This window comes from Furipterus horrens, unplaced genomic scaffold (assembly GCF_987537825.1).
Source record: "Furipterus horrens unplaced genomic scaffold, mFurHor1.1.pri manual_scaffold_4, whole genome shotgun sequence".
Taxonomy (NCBI): Eukaryota; Metazoa; Chordata; class Mammalia; order Chiroptera; family Furipteridae; genus Furipterus; species Furipterus horrens.
This window is the reverse complement of record NW_028327174.1, coordinates 50,475,181-50,501,308: the sequence shown is the minus strand read 5'-3', so window position 1 is coordinate 50,501,308 and position 26,128 is coordinate 50,475,181. Positions and strand designations below refer to the sequence as shown.

The following is a 26,128-nucleotide window of genomic DNA, read 5'->3' as shown; positions in this document are numbered from 1 at the left end:
TGGTACGTTCCGGTCCGCCTGGCCCGGCTGCAGTGGATGTTGCTAGAACCCACGCGGAGGAAGGAAGAGACGCAGGCAGGCTGCGGTGACCCAAGCGTCAGCTCCTGCCTCAGAGACCCCTTCCCCGAGAGACTGCACCATGACCCAGGGAAAGGTACCGGCATCTCCCCCGCCTGCACCATCCTCCATCCTTGGGCTTCCTGGCTCCCTGTCATCCTAAGCAAGCTCTCTGGACCACTATAAGCATCCCCCATGGCTCTTATGGAAAGGTCCTCTGTGGTCCTTGCTGAAGTCAGAGGACCAAAAGGCCCATTTCAAGGAATGGGTCAGGGCCTCTTCCTGCCCGCCAGGCTCACCTCTCCTCTCCTGTCTCCCTTTCACCCCCTGCTTTGACATCACAGAACCCTGCACAGACACCCAGCCCTCCTTGAGGACTCAGCCTGGGTGTCCTTGTGTGTATGTGTGTGTACCTGTGTGTGGGTTCACCAGGGTGAGCCCTGAGTGGCAGTCCCTATCCAGCATCCCCTTCTGGTCCAATCCCAACCCAGACATTAGCTCATCTTCCATGTCCTCCACAGAAACACCCCCCACCCAACTCCCTGTCATTATTCCACATCTGGATACATCCCCTGTGGTTCGGAAGTTCCTATGACAACCTTGCATAAGGATGCTCTAATTTTTGTTTTGGTCTTGACAGGACATGGGACTAGATGGGACCAGATAAAACGGCTTCTATCTCTCTCTCTTCTCTCTCTCTCTCTCTCTCTCTCTCTCTCTCTCTCTCTCTCTCTCTCTCTCTCTCTCTCTCTCTTTTTCCAGTTCTAGGCCTAAAATGTAGGGGAAGGGCATGGGCAAAGACTTGGCTGGCCTAGTGGGGTTATGTAACTCAACAGCCTGTGGAATTATACAACCAGGGCCCGAGGCAAGGGAGGAGGGTTCTCTGGCCTTCTGTTTGGGGGTGCTAAAGACTGAGCTGAGAAAACAGACGGGGACCTCCCTTACACTCCCCCTCTCTTTTCTGAGGTGAGCCTCAGAGCCAATGGCAACCTTCCCTGGGCCCTCAGACCCTCCTCTCCCTGTTCATAAGCTCATCAGGCCTCAAAATGATGTCAGTGGGTGATGCCACCTCCTGCCATTGGGCAGCCCTCACTTGGGAATGCTGGATGTGTGTGTGTATGGGGGGCAAGGCCCAGGGGGCTCTAGGTGACGGAGTGCTAGGGTTGGGGCTGGTGAAGAGGACCAGCTTCGCTGAAGTCAGAGGTGATCATCCTTTTCCCAGGCATGAGCCCTGGGTCTGGGCTCAGAGGACTTTGGTTCTAGGGAGCGGAAATGGATTTTCCTTCTGGTCTGGGTAATAATGGAGGTTGGGGAGTGGGAGGAAAGCAAATGAGCCAGGGCTCCATTCCCATGGGCCTAGGCTTGGAGGCCCTTCCCCAAGGAGGCCTGAGGGGTATACACTGTGGTGGAAATGAAAGCTCCCCCCTCTCCTGATCCTCCCCCTCCACTGTCCACTCCCGCATCCACCAGGCACTTTGGTGACTCTGCTTCCTGTCCTGGGCTGAGTGCATTACCCTTGCCTCTTCTGTCACTCACCCCAGCTTACTTACAGGCTTTCTAATGATGGAACAGACCCTTTCAGTTCAGTGGTCCTCAGGGCTGAATGAGAGCAGAGATCCGGTGCTTGCCCAACTCTGGGCTGCCTCAGCTAGGCACACTCTGCCAAGAGGGGACTCTGCAGCCTTTCTCAGTAGCCCATCAGGTTTAGTACATTCTTCTTGGAGGCAGAGCTAAATCCCACTTTCTGAGGTTCAGTCCTTTGGTTGCTGTTTCCGTTTCATACCAGCCGTCTACCCTAATCTGCCCTTCTCTGGTGACGCCATTCAGGCCCTCACAGCTCATATCATCTCTCCAAAGCTACATGTGTACATTGTGGGGCAGGGGACACTTCTCAATGTAAATGGACTTGAATTTTCAACCTGCCATGGGCACAGTTCCCTCTGGGCCTCAGTTTCCTCATCTGTAAAGTGAAAGAAGGGGCTGAATTAGATGCTTTGTGAGATCCCTTCCAGCAGTGATATTCTGTGATTCTGTTCCGATTTAGGGGAAAAGACTGAGATTCCAATAGAACAAGGCCAGAACAGGACCCTCAGTCAGGGCCTCTGGTCCTTCCTCCACCCTGCAGTCCCCATTCCTCTTCTTCTTTTCTCCCTCCCCACCCCACCTCCACACCGGCCTTCTATTGCCCTGCTCTCTCATCCCCACTCTCCTTGGTTGTCCCAGCAGAGGAGGCCGGTCCCAGGGGATGTGCTGCCTAGGATAGGCTGCAGAGCCCACCAGGCCGCGTGGCTTTGTGACCTTGGATGAGTCATTCTTCTATCTAATCCTCAGGACCCTCATTTTAAAACAGGTGAAAATACAATTCACAAGGTAGCAAGCAGGGAGATTAAACGAGAGAACATTTCATTCAATAACACTTTTGAGGGCTTACTATGTGCCAGCCCCCCCTCCCCCCCGGGACCCCAGAGAAGCTGTGGACCTGTACAACCCAATCCCAGCTCCGGGAACAGTGACCAACAATGGGGGCCTCTCCTAAGAATGCTCTCCTTTCTCAGTTTTTATCCCAGCTCTAGTGTGTGCCTGGCCAGCCCTGACTCCCCTGAAGCTCAGTTCTCCCAGCTATAAAATAGGGAGATTCCCCCCAACTTTGTTGGGGTACAAGAGAAAAATAGAAATTATATACATTTAAAGCAGGCAATTCAATGTTTTGTTATACACATCCATTGTGAAATGGTCACCACAATCAAGCTGTTTAACATATCCATCTCTTCACATAGCTTCCTCCTTTTTGGTGGCAAGAACACTTAGATCTACCCTCTCAGCAGATTTTAAGGACACGATACGGTATTTGTTAACTATAGTCACCGTGCTGCACATTAGATCCCCAGAACTTTTTCATCTTGCACAATTGAAATTTTGTACCCTTTGACCAACATCTCCCCATTTCCCGCATCTCTCAATCCCTGGCAACCACTTTTCTACTCTGTGCTTCTATGAATTTGACTCTGTGCCTGGCTTATCTCACTTAGCGTAATGTTCTCCAGCTCCATCCATGTTGTCACATATGGAAGGATTTCCTTCTTGCTTTAGGGCTGAATAATATTTCATTGTATACATATACCACAAAAATAGGGAGATTCTTGTCTGTACACCCACCCTTCCTAGTACAGGTCACAAAGTACCCATAAACTTCCAAAATTGAAGGGAAAGCTTGGTGAAGAGAGCTTGGAAGGCACCGTTTCCCTGTTAACTGTGTCTCCCTGCCTCTACTCCACAGCTCTCCGTGGCTAACAAGGCCCCCAGCACCGAGGGGCAGCAACAGGCCAATGGTGAGCCTAAGGAGGCTCCAGCAGTGCCCTCGGCCCCGCCCTCCTATGAAGAGGCCACCTCTGGGGAGGGGCTGAAGACGGGGGCCTTCCCCCCTGCCCCTGCAGCTGTACCTCTCCACCCCAGCTGGGCCTATGTGGACCCTAGTAAGTCTCTTGGATCCTGGAGGCTGGAGCCTCAAGGGGAATGATGAGCCAGGAGGAAACTGCCCAGAAATAGATGCACTGCATGGCTGCGGTATGAGGCTCCATTGTCAGAGCTTGGGATTCAGAGGACTGTTCTGAGGGTGGGTCAAGGAGAACTCCGTAAACAGGGTGATGTACAATGTCTGCTGTCAGCGCTCTTAGATGGGGATAAGGGGATTTTTTCAGTTCGCCATGCTAGCGCAGGGGGGACAAGTGCAGGGAGAGGAACCAGGTGCTCGTCTAGCAGGAAGGGGCAGAATGGTGGTGCAGCAAGCCACAGCCTTAACTGGGGCTGGCTCCCTGTGAGCTGGCGTGCAGCGTGTGCACTCGTTAGCTGATGCGAAACTTAGTGGGGACGCTAGAGGGAAGGGTCACATTTGCATGGCAGAGTTTAGTCCCCAGGGAGCCCCAGCCAGGGTTGAGGGAAAGGGAAAGAAAATGAAGTTCGTTCACCAGACTCAGAGCAGGACAGATGAGATAGCAGCTGGGGAGAGCAATCTGGAGACGAAGTGGGAGGTTTGAGAATGGGGCTGGAGGGGAGGCTGTGGCTGGTGCAGAGATCCAGTTTGACAAAAGGCAGCTCTGAGCAGGTGGCCACTGGGGGCAGTATTTCTGTGTGTTGGCACCCTCATGGCCCTCCCGCCCCCCACCCAGGCAGCAGCTCCAGCTATGATAGCGGTTTCCCCACTGGAGACCATGAGCTCTTCACCACCTTCAGCTGGGATGACGAGAAAGTTCGCCAAATCTTCATCAGAAAGGTAACTGTCTCTCCCAACTCTCCAGAACTTGGAGGCTGGGTGCGGGGAACCCTTTGAAAAACCCATGGCCCTGCCCCTAGCTCAGGGGCCATGGTCTCCCCTTCTCTTATGATGCCAGTTGACAGCACCTGTTGGGACATACTTCCTGAGGTTTCACCCCACTGCCCCTGCTACTCCCAAACACATGGTCTCTTCCCTCCAGATACTGGAGGGCCCCTGGAACATTTTTACTCTCTAATTTTGTCCTGGATCCCTTCCAATGACCCTCAGGAACAAGGGTGGAGGGCACAGGATGCAGGTCTGGAGAGCAGACTGAGTCACAAGGAAAGCTGGGGCCTCTTGGAGCTTCTTTGGGGACTTGATCCTCCTTGGCTTCCAACAAGGTTCCCCAGGCTAAGCAGAGCCCCTTCCCACCCCTAGGTCTACACTATCCTGCTGATCCAGCTGCTGGTGACCTTGGGTATCGTGGCTCTCTTTACCTTCTGGTGAGTTGGCATTGTAGACCAGCACTTTGGAGGGGGCGTGTTTTGCTGTGGCCAGGCCTGGGGCAGGGTACCAAGAGCCAGACCTCTCTTGGAATGTTTGCCTAAAGGGGTTGGTGTGGGCACTGGAGCACCTTGTGCTAGGGGAGAACCTTAGAGTGCACACACAGTATGGGGTGGTCCTGGTGCCTTCTGGGTCTCTCTCAGATTCTCTTGCTCCACATCAGGCACTTCTGTGTCCCAGCCTTGTACTGTGGCTGAGTGGGCTACCAAGGGTGCATGCCTCCTTTCTCTAAAGCCTTGTGAGCTGGGGGTGGGTACAGGCACAGATTTGAACTAGAAATAGAGACAGAGAATAAATGCTTGTTCTTTCTCCCTCCCTTCTCTGCAGTGACCCGGTTAAGGACTATGTGCAGGCTAACCCAGGCTGGTACTGGGCATCCTAGTGAGTATACCCCAGGCCCCCAGGCCTCTTTCCAGAAAACCTTCCCAGAAGCACGTGGTGGTAGATCTCTGTTGGTGGAATGCAAGCCCATGGCCTCTCCCCACTCCCATAGGAACTGTTCTCACAAGCACGAGGCCATAAGGGCCCTTCTGGGGTGTTTAGGCCTTTGGGGGAGGGGAGGACGTGGGCGTAGGTTCTAGTACCTGCACAAGGAGGGAAGGGTAGGGCTGGGGCCATGGCCAGGGAGGCTCAGAACTTGGCCCTGAATGGAAGGGGGAAGGGACACCTTGGCCCACACAAATAATAATGTTGCTCCTCTTATTAACATTGTTGTTATTAATGCTTACTAACAGAATTATTAATTATAATTGCTACCACTTATAGAGTGCCTAATAAGGGCTGGGCATTGTTCTGTGTGCTTGATATATGGTATTGAATTCATTCCTCAAATCTATGGGGTATGATGACCTCAGAAAGCTAAGGCCCAAAAAGGTTGAGTTATTTGCCAAAGGTCACACAGCTAGTTAGTGGTGAAGCTGGGATTCAAACCCAGAATTCAGGTTGAGACTTGTGCTCTTAATCCCTCTGTCTGGAAGACACCCTTCCTCTTGAGCCACTCAGCTCCTGATTGTTCTATACTCTTTAAGGAATGTGGCAGGTAACTTGAAAGAGGAAGTTTGACAGTGTAGGTGATTCTGGCCCTCCTGTCTGGGCAATGAAGGGGTCATCCTGGACAGTTCTGCTCTCAGCAAACTCTCCTTCAGCCCCTCCCTACTGAGCCCAGCTCTGTGCTGGGGCTGCTGGGGAGGAGTTGTCTGCAGGGGAAGGTAGCGGGCAGCACAAGGCAGCCTGTGAGAAAGGGGCACTCAGAGGAGGGGATGAGGGAAGGTGTGAGCCTGGTACACCGAGTTGTCAGTCCACATCAGGGGTGCACCTCAAAGGATGGAGACTGGAGTGGCTTAAGCAACTGCGAGGCTGTGGGACTGCTTTAGTGATTTAGGGACTAGACTGTCGAAGGGCCAGAATGCTCTTAGGGAACAGTAGGGGCTTATGGGCAGAGGCCCTGAATGCCTGGCCAAGAAGCTTGCACAGCAGGGCTCTTCCAGGCCTGTTCCCGGGAAGAGATCAGGTGGGGATGTGGGCTCAGCGCAAAGCCTGCCGGGCCACCCTGAATCCAGAGTTTATACAAGCTGGCCAAAGGCTCTTGGGAGGGACACTCCTTCTTGGCCTCTGGGACGCCTCAGAAGAATGGAGGAGTGAAGGGAAGTCTCGGTCAAGTTGAAGGTCCCCGAGGAGGAGGCATTCACACCCAGAGCCTTTCATAGTGCACAGGAGAGAGGGCCTGTCTGCAGACCAGGCAGGAGGCATGCGTCTTGGGGAACTGGGAGGCCCTGTGTGGTAAAGCTAATGAGGCCCAAGGGACCGCCACCCAGCCAGCGCACGAAGCAGGTCGGCATGGCTCCCAGCACGTCAGCACAGCCCGGCAGCCTCAGGTGTCCTGAGAACTTGGGAATGGAGACCTTTCCCAAGGTCTTTTGCCAGACCTTCTATGGGAGGGTCTGCAAGACACTGTGCCCTGAGCAGATGGCATCAGGGGATCAGCCCAGACATAAGCAGGCCCAGAAGTTGTGGCAGAGCCCACCCCACTGAGGTTGGGCTTCAGAATCTGGCCTCTGAACGGTGAGCTTTATCAATGCTCCTTCTTAGCACCTCAAGGCAGAAAACAGAGATGCTGTCTCTGGCTCAGGGGTGGGAGGAGTGGAGAGAAATAGGAAGTGGGCATGGACCATGTGCTCTTCATGGAGCGTCACAAAACCTTCAAGATGCTCACAAATTCCACCACCCTTTTCTCCAGAAAAGGAGCCTGTGGCTCTGCCCTGCCCTGCCCCCTCCCCACTCCTCAACACCATTCACCCTGTGCCCTGAATCTGCCGCCCGGTCTGAGGCCTAGCAATTTTACCTCCTCCAACATATTAAGCCCTTAATAGCAGTAAGAGTAAAACAGCTCTTTTTTTTAATGTATGAGGTGCTGTGCTAGTCTTCATTTGGTCCTTATACCAACCCTACCAAGGCAGAAAGTACTATTTTCCGCAAGGACATTGAGGTTCAGAGAAGAGTTACTGCTTCTGAAGCAGTGTAACTACGTTTTTCTGATTGCAAAGCTCATGTACCTCCCCTCAGTGCTCTGCTGCCACTCCTGTGCCTCTGGGCTGGTCCCAGAGCAGGACACGGGAGGGGAGGTTTTAGACGCTGGCCCCACCTGAGCCTCACTCCTCTGTCCTGACACTCTGTAAACAGACAGTGGCTCCAGTCCAGGCCCTGGGGCCCTGGGCCCGACACACAAGCCGGTCTTTCCCTCTCTTCTGCTATGACTCATTTTTCTGCCCCCTGGGATGGCAGCCTCCTAGCAGCCTCCTGCCTGCCCCACCCCAGCCACAGCTTTCTTGAGGCCCAAGTCATCTCCCTCAGTGAGCTCCTGCCTTATTGTCTGATTGCTCCCTCTGAGCCATGGCAGTGGGAACAGAGGGCCTCCCTGCAGTGGGAAAATGTAAAAGCTGTGGGTGGGGCTGGGCAGTGGAGGGTGGGGAACCCAGAGCCAGGTCTGGAGGATTGCACTAGGATGGGGGGAGGGGCAGGAGGAAGGGCACCTAGATGTATGGCATGATGGCTATAGGGGGCAGGCAGGGAGCCAGGGGGGCCCTCCCTCACCTCACATCTTTCTGGGACACATCAGGCCAGACCATGCAGGAGAGTGAGGGAATCTGGGAGATTAAAGGGTGGGGAAGGATGATTGGAATTGCTGCTGTGGGGGATGAGTGAGGGAACTGAGCTGGGAGATGGGGAAGGATGGCAGACGCCACGTTGAGAGCCTTCTTGGTGCTGGAGACCATGCGTGGGAAGTGGCAACAATCTCAGTAGGAGTGAGCATGCCCTGCCTTTGGGTCCTCAGCCCTCATCTCCTTCCTCCTGGACTGGCCTCCACCTCCACTGGTCTCCAGAAAATTCTCAATCCTCAATCCGTGTCTCTGGGTTGTGCCTGAGCTCCCCGCCAGTCTGCCACTGAACATAGCCACCTGTTGCAGAAATCCATGCCACAGGTACTTCCTGTTTGTGCCAGACACTAGCAGGACAGCCAAGGGCCCTGCCCCTGCCCTTGCTTCTGTTAGTAGAGTAGACCAACTTTGAAGTAACTAACAAGAGCATTACAGGCAGTGCCAGGGCTGGGAAGGGCCTGAAGGAGGCAGTGTGGGGCTGGGACTCTGGAGCCAGAGTACCTGGGTTCTAATCCTGCCTTTGCTGCATGGTAGCTGCAGGACATTGGACAAGTCACCTGACCTCACTATACCTCACTATGCATGCTTCATAGAGAAGATATGAGGATTACAGTAGTTAATATTCATAAAGCGCTTAGCCCTCTGCTTTGCACATAGAAAACAGTATATATGAGCTTTTCCTTTGAAATAATAAGACATTGTCCAGAGAGGCCACTTTGGATTGATTGGGTGGGTAGTCAGCTGGCCCATGGCACCCACATATGTCTAGAAACAGGTTCATCCTTTTCCCCTTCTTCTCTTTTAGAGTTGGACCACCACCCTGCCCATTGTTAAGTTCTAGGATGACTGTAGCCTTACTCCAGTCCCCACCACCCTGCCAGGTGCCCTGTGAGGGTTGAGAGTGGGATGAGCAGGGGACTGGCCTGCTCACCATTCATCTGTCTTTTACAGCGCTGTATTCTTTGCAACCTACCTGACTCTGGCCTGCTGTTCTGGACCCAGGTATGATGATGGCTTGAGGAGCAACCTGTGGGAACATGAACCAGAACTTGGACATCCTGGCCCCAGTCCTACCTACCACCACTGTGCTGTGTATCCCTAAGAGGACCTCATCCCTCTCTGGGCTCCATCATGTAGGCCTGCCCCTTCTTCCCTTATTTAATACCTCTGAGGTAGGAGGAGGGTGGACAGACAGATGGGACCCCATGAAGATGTAGCTGAAGAAAGAGCCTCCAGGAAGTGGGGATAGGGTTTGGCAGAGACCCCCATCCTCCCTGCAGGGGTAACCCAGCCTGCAGCTGCTGGCACACACCCCTACCTCCTCTGAACTCAGTGGCTTGCCTTTCAGGAGGCGTTTCCCCTGGAACCTGATTCTCCTGACCATCTTTGTAAGTGATCTGGAGTGGTTGAGTAGGGGTAGAGGGAGGAGGGGAGAGGGGAGGAAGGTGGGCTCTAAGGGCCAGGAAGTCTGGGTTGGGGATGTCTAATGTGAAGTCACTGGGGGAAAGGGGTATTTTGACCCTGCTTCTTCCACAAAGACATTCCACCCTCCTTCTAAATGGGCTTAGCCTCCCTGCCACTCCACCCATCCACTGTCTCTTCATTGTGATTTTGTTTTTAAGAGGTTTGCATGGGGGATCCTAGAGCTTTGGAGAATGATGAGTGGGAGGTCTTGGGAAGGGGAGCAGAGCAGGGCTGCAGATGGAAGAAAGGCGCAGCTGGCATGAGGCCAGTCAGGACCCTGCTTCGCCAGGCCCAACCCCTAAAAGTAAATGTGTGAGAGTGAAGCAGACTCATAGTTGAGGGTTTTGTGCACGGGTGGAGACCCAGGCTGGACCTGGAAGGTGTCCGGGCCCCAAAGTCTGAGTCCTAGAGCGTCTCTGCATTTCCTTTCAGACGCTGTCCATGGCCTACCTCACTGGGATGTTGTCCAGGTAAAGGGGATAGGCCAGGCTTAGAGACAGGGACTTGCCACATGCTGGGGGGCACTGCCCCCAAACTCCATCCTCCCGGGAGCATTTGAATGTGGGAACGGATTTAGGCAGGCAGGAAACTTTGGCCTCCAGCCCTCTCTGGACCCTGCCCCTAGCACCTGGCTAGGTCAGGGCGGGGAGTGAAATGGAGGAGACCAAGGTGACTCCTGTCGGGCTGTACCTTAAAAGACCTCAGACTTGTGATCACAGAAGTTCCCACCTCAGGGCAATGGCACAAACCCCTCCCTACCCCCACCTCTCCAAGATCCTTCTAAGAGGATTTCGAGTCTAAGGTGTTGGAGAGGGCAGGCCCCAGGAGAAAGGCCAGGGAGGCAGGGAGAGGGAGGATCCTGGGAAAGGGGAGGGGAGGGTGAGGGCAAGAGGTCACAGGATCAGGTCTGGAAGCCCTGCTGGAAACTGATCCCGGCCTGTGGTCCTGCAGTTACTACAACACCACCTCGGTGCTGCTGTGCCTGGGCATCACGGCTCTCGTCTGCCTCTCTGTCACTGTCTTCAGCTTCCAGACCAAGGTCAGCTCTGGGGCCTGTGGACTGGGAAATGGGGTGGGGGCTCCAAGCTTAGCTCCCCAGCTGGTGAGAGAGGTAAAGGGTTGAACTGGATCTGGGGAGTCTACCTGGGGAAGGTGTAGGGAAGGAATGCTGGGTCCTGGGGGGAGCACTAGCAGTGGCCCGCTGTGAGGGCTCAGCCAGCAGCTGACACCTACCCCATCCTTGCAGTATGACTTCACCTCCTGCCAGGGTGTGCTCTTTGTACTGCTCATGACTCTCTTCTTCAGTGGACTCATCCTGGCCATCCTCCTGCCCTTTCAATATGTGAGTCTTGGGGGGTCCCAGTGGGCCCCATGGGGAGGGAGGGGGGTCTACCAACCAGAGGGCCCTGTTTCCTCCCACACCCTCTGGGCCCAGGGAAGGCCCAGAGCCAAAGGCTCACAGCCTGCCATCCTGTCCGGCCCCTCCTGGCACCTGCCCTGGGCTTGTTGGCAGTGTAAGCAAAGCAACAAGGAGGCCTTTCTCAGCAGGCCTGGGCACCTGCCTGCTCCACAAGCCACATCCGGCTTCACCTCTCCCATCCTCCTTCTAAGGGGGGAGGTGAGGCTGGAGGTAAATGTGCCTTGGAGCATTTAAACGCCTGCAGGCGAGGGAGCTCTGAAGTTCCATGGGGCTACCAGACCCAGAGGGGCCCTGATGAAGGGCCTCCTGGGGCCCTTGGTGGATCAGCCAAGTCCAGAGGGGCAGAGTCTGGGCAACCAGCAGGTGGGGGTTGGGGCAGTGCAGCCAGAGCCTACCTATCCCCACCCGACGGGAGCACCCATGGGCCAGCCACACCTCAGCTCTTCCACAAGTGTCCAGCTTGCCCTGGGAAATCCAACTAGGACTTCCCAGGGGTCAGTGACCCATTTTAAGTACTAAGGCTGCTGCAGGTGGAAATGGGGCAGATTGAGGGCATCACAAGAGGGGTTTCAGGTGCCAATGCTGGGAACCCGAGATGATGCTAAAAATTATTGGACCCCTGCTGGAGGCTCAGTGCCTATATGCCTATACCTGCCCTGATCCTCGTGGTACTTGGTCCCCCAACCCCTTTTCTACCAGGTTGGGATCAGCATTCCTCATCCTCCATTCCCCACCCCACCCTGCTGAGCCCCAGCCCCCAGGGCATTGCTCCCAGCCCGGGACAGCTGGGTTGGTTCTGGCATTTCCTTGGCTCTTCCCAGGATCCGGTTGACGAAGGGAGCGGCAGGAGCTGGCCTGTGGCCCTCTGTGTATCTAGGATCAGGGGATGGGGAGGGGCCCCAGAGCTTCAAAGAACCCTTTATTGACTTAGGTCAGTCTGCTGGGATGCCTGTGTTTCCAGGAATCTTGTGGGGAAAGGTCCTACAGAGGGCACAGCTGGAGTGGTGCCTCTTATAGGGTTTCCACACACAGCAGGTGCCCCTGCGGCCTGGGGGCGGCTGAGATTGGGAAGGAGCGCTGTTCCAGCCTCTGCAGGCAACCTCATCACACACCGCTGGCAGGAAGTCCAGATCCCACACCCCCACCCCGAGTTCAAGTCTTTGTCCCCTTCCCCCTGAGCCCCTTACTGGCACAGGTGGAGCCTAGGAACTCCCAGCAGAGGGACAGGCAGACGCTATGGACAGGGAAGAAGGAGCAGCCTCAGGCCAAATCCAGGCTGGGAGAATGACAGTGCCCCAGCAGGAAGCGCCACTCTGTGCCACCTGAGCCTGAGGCTGTGTGTGGAGGGAACAAGTGCTCCCCTGCAAGGCCTCCCACTTCACTCTTATCCTGGGGTTTCCCCCCCCTCCACCACCACCACCGGCCCTGAGCACACAGAGAATCAAGGATCCCTGTTGGGGTCCTGGAGTTTCTTAGGGACTGCTGAGGAGGGTTGGGGTGGTGAGAGAGGGTCCCACTGGGAAGATCTGTCCCACATCCCCCATTATCTGGACTGAGCTGTTCTCCCTGCCCTCGGCTGTCCCTAAGCCCATTGTCGTGTGCCCCACAGGTACCCTGGCTCGATGCAGTGTACGCAGTGCTGGGAGCAGGCGTGTTTACATTGGTAAGTGCAGCTCCCTGGGGGCCTGGCCCTCTCAGCCTCTGATCACCTCCCCAGGCCCTCCACCACCTCTGCTTTCCTCTGCCTTCCTGGACCCTCATGAAGCATGTGGGGCAGGGCAGGGCTCAGTGCTAAGGTCAAGGAGGTCTCTCTGGTCTCTAAGACAGACCAGCTGGTCTGGGCAGAGGGGGAAGGAAGGTTGTAACAGGACTGAAACTTGAGACAGAGCTGGGAAGAGGTACCTCTCACTCCTGGGAAGAGCTGGGCATGGGAGAGTGAAGGTGTCCGACTACATGGACTAAGCAGTTGCTCTCCTAGGGATAATCTGGGAAGGCTTCTTGGAGCAAAGGATATTCCTAAGTACTCTGTGAGAGAGATTCACTTAGACTGAGCTTGTTCTTGGCTATTCCCACCAAACTGAGTGTGTTGATGGTGATGATTGTGGTTCTAATAACAATAACAGCTAATATTTTTATTGAGCACTTGTTTTCTCCTCCTCTAAGAGCTCTCCAAACTTCATTCTCACTGTAACTCTGTAAAATGGGTTCTATTGTTATCAAATTAAGATGAGGAACCTGGCCCTGGCTGGTGTGGGTCAGTTGGTTGGAACATCGTCCTGTAAACCAAATGGTAGCAGGTTCAATATCCGGTCGAGGTGTGTACAAGAAAGCAACCAGTTGATGATTCTCTCTCACATTGGGGTTTCTCTCTCTCTCTTCTTTCTCTCCCTTCCTCTCTCTCTAAGGGCAATTTTTAAAAATGTCCTCAGATGAGGATTAAAAAAATTAAAGAAAAAAAAAAATAAGATGAGGAACCTGAAACTCAGAGATGTTAAATAACTTGTCCAAGGTCATCTAGCATTCAAGGCAGTGGTAGGGCCAGATTGGGAACTAGATGGTCTGGCCCCAGAGCCCCATTGGCTAGGTGGGGAGGGGAGTGGGTGGCTGGAAGCAGATGCCCAAGGGACAGAATCTGACCAGAGGCAGACATCCACCTGGAGCAACCCAACACAGACCCTTTGCTCAGACGGGCTCCAAGCATGAATGTGATGGTGCTCCAGGGTCCACCTGGGGAGACAAACTCATGTTGGTGACACCTCAGGGGATGGGGGGACATCCAAGGAAAACATCCACTGCCAGCAGGAGCAGCCACGAGGCTGTCCTCATCCTCTTTAGAATGTTTAGCTCAACTCAGTCCAGCCAGAGTTCTGAGTTTAGTCACAGGTTCCAGAGGCTGTGGGTGATCGATCAGGGAAGCAGAAATGGGCGGAAGTAGGGGGTCAGATCTATGAGAAGAGGTTTTGGATTGAGATCAAGCCAGGAATGGGTCAATTCATTCATTCATTCCCAAAGGTCTTTATTGAGCACCTACTATGTATGCTGTGCTGTGCTGTGTGCCCAGGATGCCACAAAGCAGCACTCTGTAAATATTTGTGGAGTGAGCAAATGACCTCCAGCCTCAGAACTGAGGGTTGGAAGGAACTCAAAAGGGATCTAGTGACACTCCAAGCCCCTCCTTTTACAGATGAGAAAAAACAAACCCTAAAGAAGTTAAGTGATTTGTCCCAGGTTTCCTGGCAAGATGATGGCATATCAAAAAGGGTGGCCTTGGTCAAGACTAGGGCGACTAACTAATCCCAGTTTACTCAGAACTTTCCCAGTTTTAGTGCTGAAGCTCTGACTTCTTGGGGGACCTCATACATCTTGGGCAAACCGGAACGGTTGGTCACCCTCTGACGCTAACTTCTCTTAGCTCCTGGACCAGCACCCTTCAGGCGGTACATGATAAAGACAAGTTTAGACTGGGAGGATGAGGTGGGGAATCTGCAAGGAGGAAAAGAAGGGGGGGGGGTGTCCCACTGGAAGAAGTGAGCCTGCTGGGGCTCAGAGGGTAGCCAGGGTTTGCCAGGGACAAGTGGAAGGAGAAGGGTCCGTGCAGGGCAGACTGGGAGGGGGGCGAGCATGACAAATGGCGGGTCGGGGAGTTCACTTGGCTCCATGCGGATCAGGTCACGAGTGTGTCAGTGACGGGGAGGCTGTCTGTACAAGTAGGGTTGGATGAACAGTAATCCATTATATTTGTTTAATAATCCCTTGTGTTATTAGAATAATAAAAATAATCTCAACCATTTGTTCCACCCTTTACCTTTGAACAAAGTACTTTCACACCTATTACCTCACTGGATTTTCACCTCAAGCCAGGGAGAGAGGCCATGCTGATGTTTTAAGACTTGGTTTCCACATCCAAAGCCCTGGATGGTAAAGGGCTGGCACAGACTCCCACTTCCGGTCAGGACACACTTAGGCCAGAACCCAGGTGCCGTTTCCAGTGCCCCATGGTCCCCCTCAAAAAAGGCAACTCCTGTTGTCTTGGAGTTGGGGGAGGCTAGGAGGGCTCTCCAGTAACCGCCCCCCACCACTTGCCTCATTAGCCCTGTCCTCTCTGCTGGATTATTCCCATCAACATAAAAACAGGCTCACTCACTCTCTCACACATGCACACACACGCACACACTGCTCCCTACTCCTCACCCTGCTTTATTTCTCTTTGTAGCACTTCTTACTCTCTGACATACTAGACGTTTTTCTGACTCGTTTGTTCCTTGTTTGTCTCCTTCCAGCAGCATTTAAGTTCCTTGATGGCAGGGAGTTTTGTCTGGCTTGTGTATCGCTGCATCCCCAATGCCTAGAACAGTGCCCGGCATGCACACTGTAGGCACCCTTGATGCTATGGACAGGAGGGGTGCTGAGGGGCATGGCTGAGGTGCGGTCAGAGCAGGGTAGGGAAAGCGGCCTGCCATGAGGCTGACTTGAGTGCTGCATCCGTCTGCCCTGAGTCACGGGGGAGGCAGGACCACAGCACCGATTACTCATTCATGTCTCTTTAGGACGTGGACACACCAAAAGGCCCTGGCTGGGCTCATTTTTCGGGTTATGTAAACAATGGTCCGGAACAGTTGATGTGACTCCCCCCTGCCCTCAGTTTACTTGGGTCAAAGGAGGGAAGACATACAGCAGGTCCCACGGGGTAGTGGAGAGTTGCTGGACTCATTCCCCTCCCTCCTCTCAATTTCAGGTGGACAGGGGCCCTCAGAGGCCCAGCCCCACAAGATCTAAGGTCCCTTGGTCTTTCCATGAACCCCCAACTCAGAAGGTCCTTGACCTCAGTCTGACCTTCTGTCTAGCCTCAGTTCTGTCCCATGGAGTCCGTGGTTGCCTAGCTCCAGCCTGTCCCCAGAACCAGCCCCCAGCACCCCTTCTCTCTCCAGCTGCCCATCCTGGCTTCCCCTACCCTAGCGTGGGGAAGTCTAGCACCATGAGGGGCCCTCCCTGCACTGCAGCCAGAAAAATTGCAGGATAGCACATAGCACGTGCCTGCCCCCCTTGCTGTCTGTCTCAGGGAGAAAGGGGTGAAGAGAAGTGTCAGAGGAGGTCCAGACCCCCGTGCGAACCAGCCTCCCACCCCCACCAGCCTGACCCTTGGAAGGGCTTTGAGAATCAAATTATTTCCTCTCCTAGAGATTGAAGTGCCTCCTCTGAAAGATGCTGCCATTTCTGAGGGCAGGGCCATCCTGCTGGCCTAGGCTGAGACTGGGGGTGGGGAGCGCAGGCTTTTTAGGGTTGTGGTCCAGCCTTGAGGAACAGGCCCCTCCTAGGCCTCACCCTGTCTAGCTTTGGTGCATTCTCAAGAGGCCTTGGGTTCTCTGCCTCACCCCACCCCATACCCACCCGGTGCCAGATCCAGATTCCAGTAGAAGTGGGCAAGTCAGCCAAGAGGTACTGGCCTCAGGGGGGCCCCATCCTCCTCTCCCTCCGTGCCCTTTCGAGTGCATTTTTGTAGAAGCTCACAGAGAGTCAGGCAGGGGATCTTGAGGGTCTGACTGTGTTAGGATGACAGGGCGAGGTGGAGGGGCTAAGACAGAGCAGGAGGGCTGTGGTGGGGAGGGAGAATGGGTGGGGCTGAGGGTCTGGCCACTTGGCTTCCCACTGTGGCTGAGCTTCCACACCCATGTGACCTTGGACGGGTTGTTCTACCTCAGGGTTAGTTCTCTGGGGACTCCCAAAAGCTCTTTAGGGCTCCAGCCACCTAAGTCAGGAAGCCAAGCCTGGAGGCTTAAGGAAAAAACTAGGCATGGGACTTGAGAAATTAGATAATGGACCCGATGGGACTACAACCCTCTCCACCTGCTCAGGTCGGCCAGTTTGAGGACTTTGGGAAACACCACAGCTTCTGTGCTTTAAGGAAGAGTAATAAGAAGTTATATGGATAGACCAGAGCTGGGGAGACCAGCTAGGATGCCACTGCAGTGCCCTAAGGTCAGGGACAGGCCTTGGTTGGTGCGGCTCAGTGGATTGAGCACTGGCCTGCAAATCAAAGTGTCGCCGGTTCAATTCCCAGTCAGGGCACATGCCTGGGTTGCAGGCCAGGTCCCCGGTTGGGGGCGCGCAAGAGGCAATCAATTGCTGTTTCTCCCCCTCTCTTTCTTCCTCTCTTCCCTATCTCTAAAAATAAATACAAATAAAATCTTTTAAAAATAAAGTCAGACACAGTGTGGCAGGGAGAACGTGTGTGGTCAGTATGAAATGCTTTAGAGCCTGAAGGTGTTTGGATGAGTGAGGCTTGGACAGGAAAATTATCTGTCTGTAGAGGTGCTGGGCCTCCAACGCTGGGCATTGACTCTGATCATTAGGGAATGTGCAAAGCCACCTGTCCTCGGTCCCTGGAAGAAAAAGAGGGCCAAGATCGTGAGTCCTCCCAGCTGGCAGGGATCTCCCTGCACTGAGGCCCAGAGAGAGCCCACCCAGACGCACAACCCCCCCCCACACACACACACAAATGCAAGCGCCATTGTTCTGACTCTCAGTGCAGCATTCTTCCCACTCTTACCTTGTGTCCATTTCACAGATGGGATAACAGGGCCCCTGAGGGGTCATCCAGATCAACTGTCCCCACAGCAGGAGGACTCGGGGAGGCCTTCTCAACCTCTGTCACCCCAGGGCTAGGCTTTTAGCAGTTACTTCCATGCAGCCCCAACAGGGACTCGGTGTCCCCCAGACATGACAGCATTTGAGGGACTTGGGAAGGAGACTTCAGCCTACCCCTATTCCACCCCGCACCTTGCCCTGCTTTTCTTGTAGTGGCTGTGATATGGGCCCTACCTTCTTCAAGTTAGAGAAACACTTTGAAAAGTAAAAACAGCTACACAAACCCAAGGCAGAGGTGTGATTTTGTTTTAGACTTGCCTGTTTCATTCAGAGTTTAGAAGCCCTTTTGCCTCAGTGGTTTACGTGAGCCTAAAAAAGGTCCAGTGAGAACCTTCTCTGTTTTCTCACCTGCCCTCTTGTTACTGAAACAGCCCTAACCCCTCGCCCAACCCTCTGAAGTTGAGTAGATGCCTCCAGGGCAGCAGGGAGGGCAGTTAGACTGGGAATTGCTCCTTTGGGGACAGCATGCTCAAAGGCACCCTCCTCCCAGGCCTCACCTCAGGCTCACTTCCTGAAGTGCTAATTCTCTGGAATCAACATGCTGCCCAAACGTTACAGCACCCCGACCCAGAGCCCCCCTCTCCCCCAACCTTACAGCACCCAGACCCAGAGCCCCTCTCTGGGGGACTGAGGGAGAAGGGGATTCTGAGGCCCTGTGGGAGCACGGAGCAGAGTATCTACCCTGGCAGGGGCAGGACAAGGAGGGGAGGAGTCACTGCTCTATATTCGGGGTGGGGGTTCTCCAGAGCAGAGGCAGGAGAAGGCACTATTAGAAGGGTCAGGGGAACCCCTAGAGCAGGAGAAAGCTCTCTAGGTGGCCGTGTACATCCCACCAAAACCACATTCAAGACCTACCTCATCTTCTTACCACTATGATCTTGGATGAGTTACTTGACCTCTTTGTGCCTCAGTTGTCTCATCTTTAAAACGGGCCTGATACTAACTCCCTCACAATGCTGTGGTAATGATTACATAAGATAATAAGCAAAAAGAAAAAAGGAGAAAGCCTAGCACTCGAACATGGTAGTTTCTCAGTTGCTGTGGTAGCTTGTACCCTTACTGTAAATGTTAACTTTATAATTCAGCACCGGATTTTGGAGCCAGGGTACCTGGGCTCAGATCCACTCTCAGCCACATTTTAGCTATGTGGACTGATCGAATCATGCAGCCTCTCTGTGCTTCGTTTTTTCTTTTCTTTTTTTTAATCTATAAAATGCAGATAATAATAGTAACCACTTCATAGGTTGTTGTAAATTTTAAGTGAATTAATATATGCAAAGCACTTAGAAAGTGCCTGGCACATCATCAGTGATGAATAAGTCTTACCTGTTAGTAGTAGTCAGTTACCTAAGGTCAGAAGCAAGATTTGAACCCAGGTCTGTGTGACTCCCCGCTCTGTATTCTTGAGCACTGTGTATACTCGTGCCCTTCCTCATAGGACCCCCCACAAGCTCTCCCATATATTTTGTACACTGCTCCCCTTTTATCTTGGGCCAGGCTTTCTGGCTCATATGCCTGTCATACCCCATTCCCTCACTGGCCCATCTGGAGATGCATACCAGGACCCAGGCCTACGTGCAGTTGTTTGTGTTATTTAAACTTTTGACACCCAGCTCAGTGAAGACAAGAAAAATATGTTCCATTGGCCCCAGGCAACTAATGGACTCCAGGTCTCCACTTAACACCTCTCCTCCCTCACCCTGACCAGGCTTAAGCCTGGCTGTTTCTTTCTAAAGAATCCCACAAACCTAGGCTCACTCTCTAGCTCAGAAAGTGGAGGCAGGGTCAGGTGGGCCAAGCCGCCTGCATCCCCCAGGAAGCCTGCAGTGCTCTTGGCCATGAGCCCTGTACACATCTCTTCCCACCTCTTCTATCCTTGCACACACCCACGCTCCCACGTACACATGCTCTGTGCCCTGAAGCAGAGTCACATGGTGGAAAGAGAGTGGGCTGTGGGGTCAGAAGACTCAAGCTGTCCTCTTGGCTGTGTGAAGTGGGCAAACCAGATCTAGTCGCTGTGCCTCAGGCTCCTCAGCTACCTGACTGGCCTGATAATGCAACACCTGTCACAGAGGCTTGTGGTGAGAGTTCACAAACTCTCCTGTGTAACTTTAACCTTTCTTTTTTTTTAACTTCTCACCTGAAGACATGCTTATTGATTTTAGAGAGAGGGGGCGGGAGAGAGAGAGAGAGAAACATCAATGTGAGAAAGGAACATTGATTGGTTGCCTCTCATGTGCACCCCAACTGGGGACTGAACCATAACCTAGCCATATGCCCTGACTGGCAATCGAACCCCCAGCCCTTCGGTTTACAGGAGGATGCTCCAACTGAGTCACACTGGCCAGGGCTAACCTTTTTAAAAAATCTTCTAATTACAGAATATATGAATACATTTGTTCATATATTTCATTTTTTTAATCTTAAATAATATTGGTAAAGGAAACATTGTTTTAACCATGTCCCTCACTACCTTCCCCAGTGGTACCCCCTGTGGTCAATATCCTTCCAGACTCTTCTATATGCGTTTTATAGTTACTTGTTATATCAGCTCCTATGAGATTTGCCTGTTAACATAAAAGGGGATCATCTGATAGGGATTTTTCTGCAACTTGCTTTTTTCTTATAATAGCATGTAGCATGTCAGAGATATTTCTGCCTCAGAACTGCTACCCACAGTTTATGTCACCTGGCCCTCACTGGCAGCAGCTGGGGCTGTGTTCAGTGTTCCACTGTTAGACCCGGTGCTGCAGTGGACAGCCTTGGGCATGCCGCTCTGCGCACTCCTGCTGGTGTTTCTGTAGGATGGACATGGTCCACGTGTTATTTTTTTATGCTGATTCAATGCATTGCAAGCCCAGCTTTTTGTATTCAGTGCCTGTTTGTTGGCAGCTCTGAGCTGGCCTTTCCCTGGCATGGCCCCCTCCCAGCGTGACTGCTGGGAGAACAACAGACCTAAGCCTAAGTCCCAGACACAGCAAGGTCAGCCCAAGTGTGTGGCAGGGGGCCCTGGCCGGGTCCAACACAAGCCAGTAGGGTGAACCAGGAAAGTTTGCTTTGGCTCTTCTGCCTCCCTGCAAGCCCGCTCTACCCCATCTCCATCAGACTGTCAGCAAGGGAGTCACCTGCTCTGAGACTCCTTTCCTCAAATAAAATAGTGACAATAACATCTTCCCCCCAAGGGCAAATTGGGTGAGTGAGATGAGATAAAAGAACAGTGTTTACAAGGACTTTTCAGACATCAGTTAATAGCACCCTAGTCCCACTCCTGCCTCTGTCCCTATCCCACCTGCTCCTCCTCCTGCAGGGTCTCCTCTCTAGCTGGCCACCAACTCAAGTACCTGCTGTCTTTTTAGGTGTTAGTGGTTAACCCAGTTTTAGCTGTCAGCTGAGATCTTAGCTGGCAACTAAGACATTAACTGTAACCAAGATATCTGCTCTCAACCAAGTCATTAGTTAGCAATGCTGACCCTCACCCAGGAGGATTATTAGTAAGTAACTTTCCCCTATAATGAATGCTTGTTCATAATGTAATCTCTGATGATGTCTTTTGTTCTCATTAGGCTGTTAGTTCTCTGAAGGCAAGTTCCCTAGAACATAGTAGATGCTCAATAAGTATTGCTGGGAATAAATGAATGAAAGGCCTTCAGCTGACTCACAGGCATGAGGCTGCAGTGATCCGTGGTACCAGGCAGTGGGACTGAATTTGGGGCAGGCTATCCCAGAGAGCACCACATAGATAAGCATCCATGGCCATCGGCCAAGGGCAGGAGCAATCATTTCATTTCTCTTTGCTCCAAGAGAAGAGCCAGCTGGCTGCTCTAAGAGGTCTCTGGGGTGAGTGCTCCTTGGAGGGGCCACCCCCAAACTTGGTCAGGTCCCAGCCTTCTAAGTTGAGAGATTTATTTTCATTAGCTCACCTGGGGGTGACCAGGCTCTGAGCGATCAACCAAGCAAGCTACTGATTGATAAGCCAGATCAGCAATTTATTAACTTCTGCTGGCAGCTGTGGCTGCTCAGCAGCCTGTAGCATTGGAGCTGCCCCCTCCCCTTGCTTGTTCTCTCTACAGAGAAGAATTTATTTGGGACTCCAAATGAACTTCAGAAGGAGCATAGACTGGAGTGACATGATACTAAAGAATAATAATCGCTGATGCCACATACACCTGTATTTTTTCACCCTCAAAATGACACCGTGGTGTGATCATTACTACTATCCCATTTTGTAGATGAGGACACTGAGGTCAAGTGGGCGATGGCTACTGAGGGATGCAACCAGCACTCAAACCTGGGGATTCCAGCCCCAGCCCTTTCTCAGTGCCACTGAGCTCAGAGAGGCTGACATACCCTGCACAGGGCCCCCTCAGCCCTGGCTGTGGCTCCCCATTTTCCTTCAATTGAGGCCACACAGCTTCCCCTAGTAATGGTTCTGCCTCCTCGATGGGCCGCGGAGGGAGGCGCAGCAGCAGCATACACCTGTACTCAAGAGGGCACCTCTCCTCCTGCAGATAATAACAGTAAAACCACATTGCTAGCTACCATTCATTGAGTGTTTACCATGTGTCAGGCACTGTGCCAGGCACTTTGCATGCATTATCTCCCTGTCACAACAACCTCAGGAGGAAAGCCCTCATCTCCCTGTACCGATGGAGACTCACAAGCTCGGAGACTGGATGCCTTGCCCAGGGTCCCATCGCCAGTGAGTAGCAGAGCTAGAACCGGAATCCAGTCAGTCTGACTTTCAAGCCTGCATTCATAATCAGCCCCCAGCTCCCCACCTTTGAGGGTGACGTGCCTTGGTGTCCCACTTGCTGGAGCCACTCCCTGTTGGAGTCTCTGCCCCCTGTGCACAGGGGCCTTTGGCACAAGGCAGGGATCCTCACAGGCTTCCATGGGGCTACACCTAAAGCAACTCCAAGGAACCCGGGTCCTAGAGTCAGGGAGTCAGTGTCCAGGGTGAAGGAAAGGGACCTGGGCCCTAGCAGCTTTCAGGGTGAAGTGCAAGCTTCATGGACAGGCTTCAGGTCCTTCCCTCCACCCCACTGCTTCTGGAACACTGAATTCCTCACTCATCACACCATGCCTTCTCAGACTCACCAACTCCTACTCATCCTTCAAAGCCCAGGTTAGTGTCACCTCTCCTGGGACACCTCCTTCCTACCCAATCAGCCCTAATTATGGCATTTACTAGGTTTTATTATAATCTTCTCAGAGTCCCCACTAAGCGAGGAGCCCCCAAAGACAGACATTTGTTGTTCACCATTGTTTCTGCAGCTCTCAGCAAGTTGCTGGCCCAGCCCTTGCCCCGTGCATATTTATCATATGAAGAACGTTTCAGAAGGCCCAGGGAATACAGGTCCATGCACAAGTGACGGAAGAGCTGGGCACAGCCCAGTTAACAAGAATGTGAATCGATTTAAAGAATTCCAATCCCATGTGGATCAGTGGTTCATAACCTTTGAGACACTGGTGGAACTTTTTGGCTTCTTTCTCCCAGGAAAGTACGCCATGCCTGTCAAGTTTCATATGCTACTTCTTGGGGGGTTCTGCTCTGTATGCTGGGACCCTAGAGTACACCTCTGTGGAGGAGTCACTGTAGACAGTGGGAAGGCCTGGTAGGGAGTAGCAGGGTGGCAGAGAGGAGCTGTCTCTAAGGGACTACCTGTTCATAAACCAGTAAACCAAGAAGGTGCCCTGGGGAGAGCCTGTTTCCTGGCAGGAGGTGCAACCCCCAGGTGCTGTCGGTAAGCAGCAGAACAGGATGGTTAAACGGGGATTGGGGCGGGGGGGCTCTGAAGCAGGCCCTGGTTCAAATCCTGGCTTTGCCATTTCCTAGTTATGTAACCTTAGGTACATACTTAACATCTCTGGGCTGTGGTCTTCTTTGGGAATAATAGAATCCCTACTCAGTAGGGATATTATTAGGACTAAGCAGGCTAATGTCTGTAAAGCATCTAATAAGTATCCATTCCCTGATTGCTATTACTTGAAGCATTTGTTTATCTTCTAACTAGGAGCAGGTCCTGAGAGAATGACGAGAAGACTAGAACTCAGCTTGATGATCCCTTAAGGTCCCCTCCTCCAGGAAGCCTTCCCTAACTCCCTGCCACATTCACACGGGGTCAGGTTTCTTGTGATCAGAACCCTGTGCTTTGGTTACACTCATACTAACAATTACTTCCCACTAGACTTGAAGCTCTGTGAGGTAAGGGATCTTATCTGTTTTGTTCTTTGCTGTATGCCTGTGTCTTGCACATAGAAGGTGCTCAGTTAATAGGTGTCAAATTAGGGACAGAAGGTGCTGGGAAAGTTCCAGATTCCAGGCTGTCGCAGAAGGGTCACTGAGCAGTCAGGCAGCAGGTGATGGTAACAAAATCGGTGGTGGGCCTGGGTGGGGACACTGGGCTCCCTTGATCAGTGTCACCATGACTCAACCTTGTGACTTCTCCCATCTCTTCCCCTTCCCTCAGTTCCTGGCATTTGACACTCAATTGCTGATGGGAAACCGACGCCACTCGCTGAGCCCCGAGGAGCATATTTTTGGAGCCCTCAGCATTTACCTAGACATCATCTACATCTTCACCTTCTTCCTGCAGCTTTTTGGCACCAACCGGGAATGAGGAGTCCTTCCCACCACTCCTTCCTTCACAGAATGCTCCCTTACTGGCCCTCTGACCCTCCCTTGCTCCTGTAAACCCAGATATAAACTAGCTGCCAGTCCAGCCTGTGGACCAGCCTGCTCACTCCCTCGGTCTGTCCCTCATCCTCTACCTCTGTAGCTTGCATCTGTACTACCAGGGGCCCTGCAGAACTGAGGTCACACCATGCCCTGCACCACCCTTTCCCCCCAGTTACATCTCCCAGACTGGGGCAGTCAAGGCTGCTGGAGGTTCCTCTGGACTTGAGGACCCACAGGACAAGTGGAAGGATATCAGCGGGACTTCAGATATGGAAAGAGACCCCAGGAAGCCTGGCTGAGGCCTGCACACCCATCAAGGTTCCTCCTGAGGCTGCCACAGTTGTGTGACCCTGGGGCACACTGTTCTGTGACCAGTCCACCCTCCTCTCCTTCCTTCCAGGTCAGGCTTTTTAAGGAAGAGGGTGGGAGATGGATGGATGAAAGAAGAGGTGAGGGTGCTCTGTAGGGTGGCTGTCCCAGGTTGCCCATCTCTCAGCTCTGGGACAAATGGCTTGTTCTAGGAGGCTGGAGCCCTGGGGCCAAAAGCACCCAGAGAGACACAGAAAGGCAGTGCCAGCTACCCTCCTGGGTCATGACAGGGCACTGTTGAGGAGGGAGACAGGAGCAGGAGGCCCTGCTCCTATGTGGGGGCCTGTCCTAGCGCTCCAAGGAAGTAAGCATGGGGCAGCCAACTGGGAGGTCTGGGCTCTGCCGTACCACCAATTCATCCCAACCTGCATCCACCCAGAAGGTCAGTGGGGTTGGCAGGGCTGAGCCTATTCCTCTCACCCTCTCCTCTGGCCCTGTGGGATGCTCCCACAGGCCTGAGGCTGAGTGCTTGTGCCCTGGAGGACTGGGTGTTCTGAGGGACTGAGCGAGGGTTATTCTAACTGAGCCAGCCCCACCTAGGGGAACCCTACCCGCCCAGACCCTTCCCCAGGGCCTTCCTGCACATTTGATTTTTTAAACTCTCCCCCATCTAATGCTGTTTGTCAGTTTATCCCTAGCCAGTTCTCCCAAGGCCTCAGTTCCTGTGCCTCTGTCCCTTTCCCTGCTTCTCTGGCCACTAAGCACAGAGTCCCTAAGCCCCCTCCATTCCTTATCTCCTCATCTCACTAATTTGGAAGTTATCCAGCCAGAGCTAGTACCTTCAGCTGGCCCCACGTGATGAGGCCAGATCTCCTTATCAGCCTCTAGGCGGCTGAGATCTCAGGCAGGGGGCCACGCCTGGGGGCAGTGTGCAGCGTGCAGCCAGCACGTGCTAGCAGCCAACTCCTGGCCAGTGGAAACCTACTGGGTGGGGTCAGGGGGGTTCAGAGTAGATTCCTCTCTGTCCAGATACCTCTCTTACCCTTATGTTGGGGGGCCTGTTTACACTGGGGGATAGTGACTAGGTATGCTGTCTGTTCCCAACCCCTCCCTCCCTAACCTTCCTATTTTCAACTTTCAAGAAATATTGCACATGCTCTGGCCTGGTAGTTCAGTGAGTTAGTGTTGTCACGATATGCCAAGATTGCAGATTTGATCCCCAGGCAGGGCACATACAAGAATCACCCAGTGAATGCATACATAAGTGGAACAATAAATCGATGCCTCTCTCTCTCCCCAACCCCCTTCTTCTCTCGCTCAAATAAATAAAATAAAATAAAGAAAGAAATAGGCCTGGCTGTGTGGCTCAGTGGATTGAGTGCCAGCCTACAAACTGAAAGGTCACCAGTTCGATTCCTGGTCAAGGCACATGCCTGGGTTGCAGGCCAGGTCCCCAGTTGGGGGTGTGTAAGAGCCAGCCAATTGATGTTTCTCTCACACATTGGTGTTTCTCTCCCTCTCTTTCTCCCTCCCTTCCTCTTTCTCTAAAAATAAATAAAATATTTTAAGAAATAAAATAATAT

At 53.1% G+C, this 26,128-nt stretch overlaps 1 protein-coding gene across 1 annotated transcript; it reads left to right on the top strand.

Moving 5' to 3' along the window:
* On the top strand, positions 1 to 26,128 carry FAIM2 (Fas apoptotic inhibitory molecule 2). The gene is made up of 12 exons (XM_090275546.1): positions 1 to 154; positions 3,335 to 3,530; positions 4,224 to 4,327; positions 4,748 to 4,812; positions 5,201 to 5,254; positions 8,980 to 9,030; positions 9,377 to 9,416; positions 9,925 to 9,962; positions 10,444 to 10,531; positions 10,739 to 10,834; positions 12,522 to 12,575; positions 24,028 to 26,128. Exons 1-12 carry the CDS (start codon positions 140 to 142, stop codon positions 24,175 to 24,177), a joined length of 951 nt encoding a protein of 316 aa, XP_090131672.1. The 5' UTR covers positions 1 to 139; the 3' UTR covers positions 24,178 to 26,128.

Bases quoted from the DNA above. Each gene is read 5' to 3' on its own strand.
- FAIM2 (XM_090275546.1), top strand. The intron at 5,255-8,979 runs GTGAGTATACCC...TGTCTTTTACAG, and splicing joins GGCTGGTACTGGGCATCCTA to CGCTGTATTCTTTGCAACCT. The intron at 12,576-24,027 runs GTAAGTGCAGCT...CCCTTCCCTCAG, and splicing joins GAGCAGGCGTGTTTACATTG to TTCCTGGCATTTGACACTCA.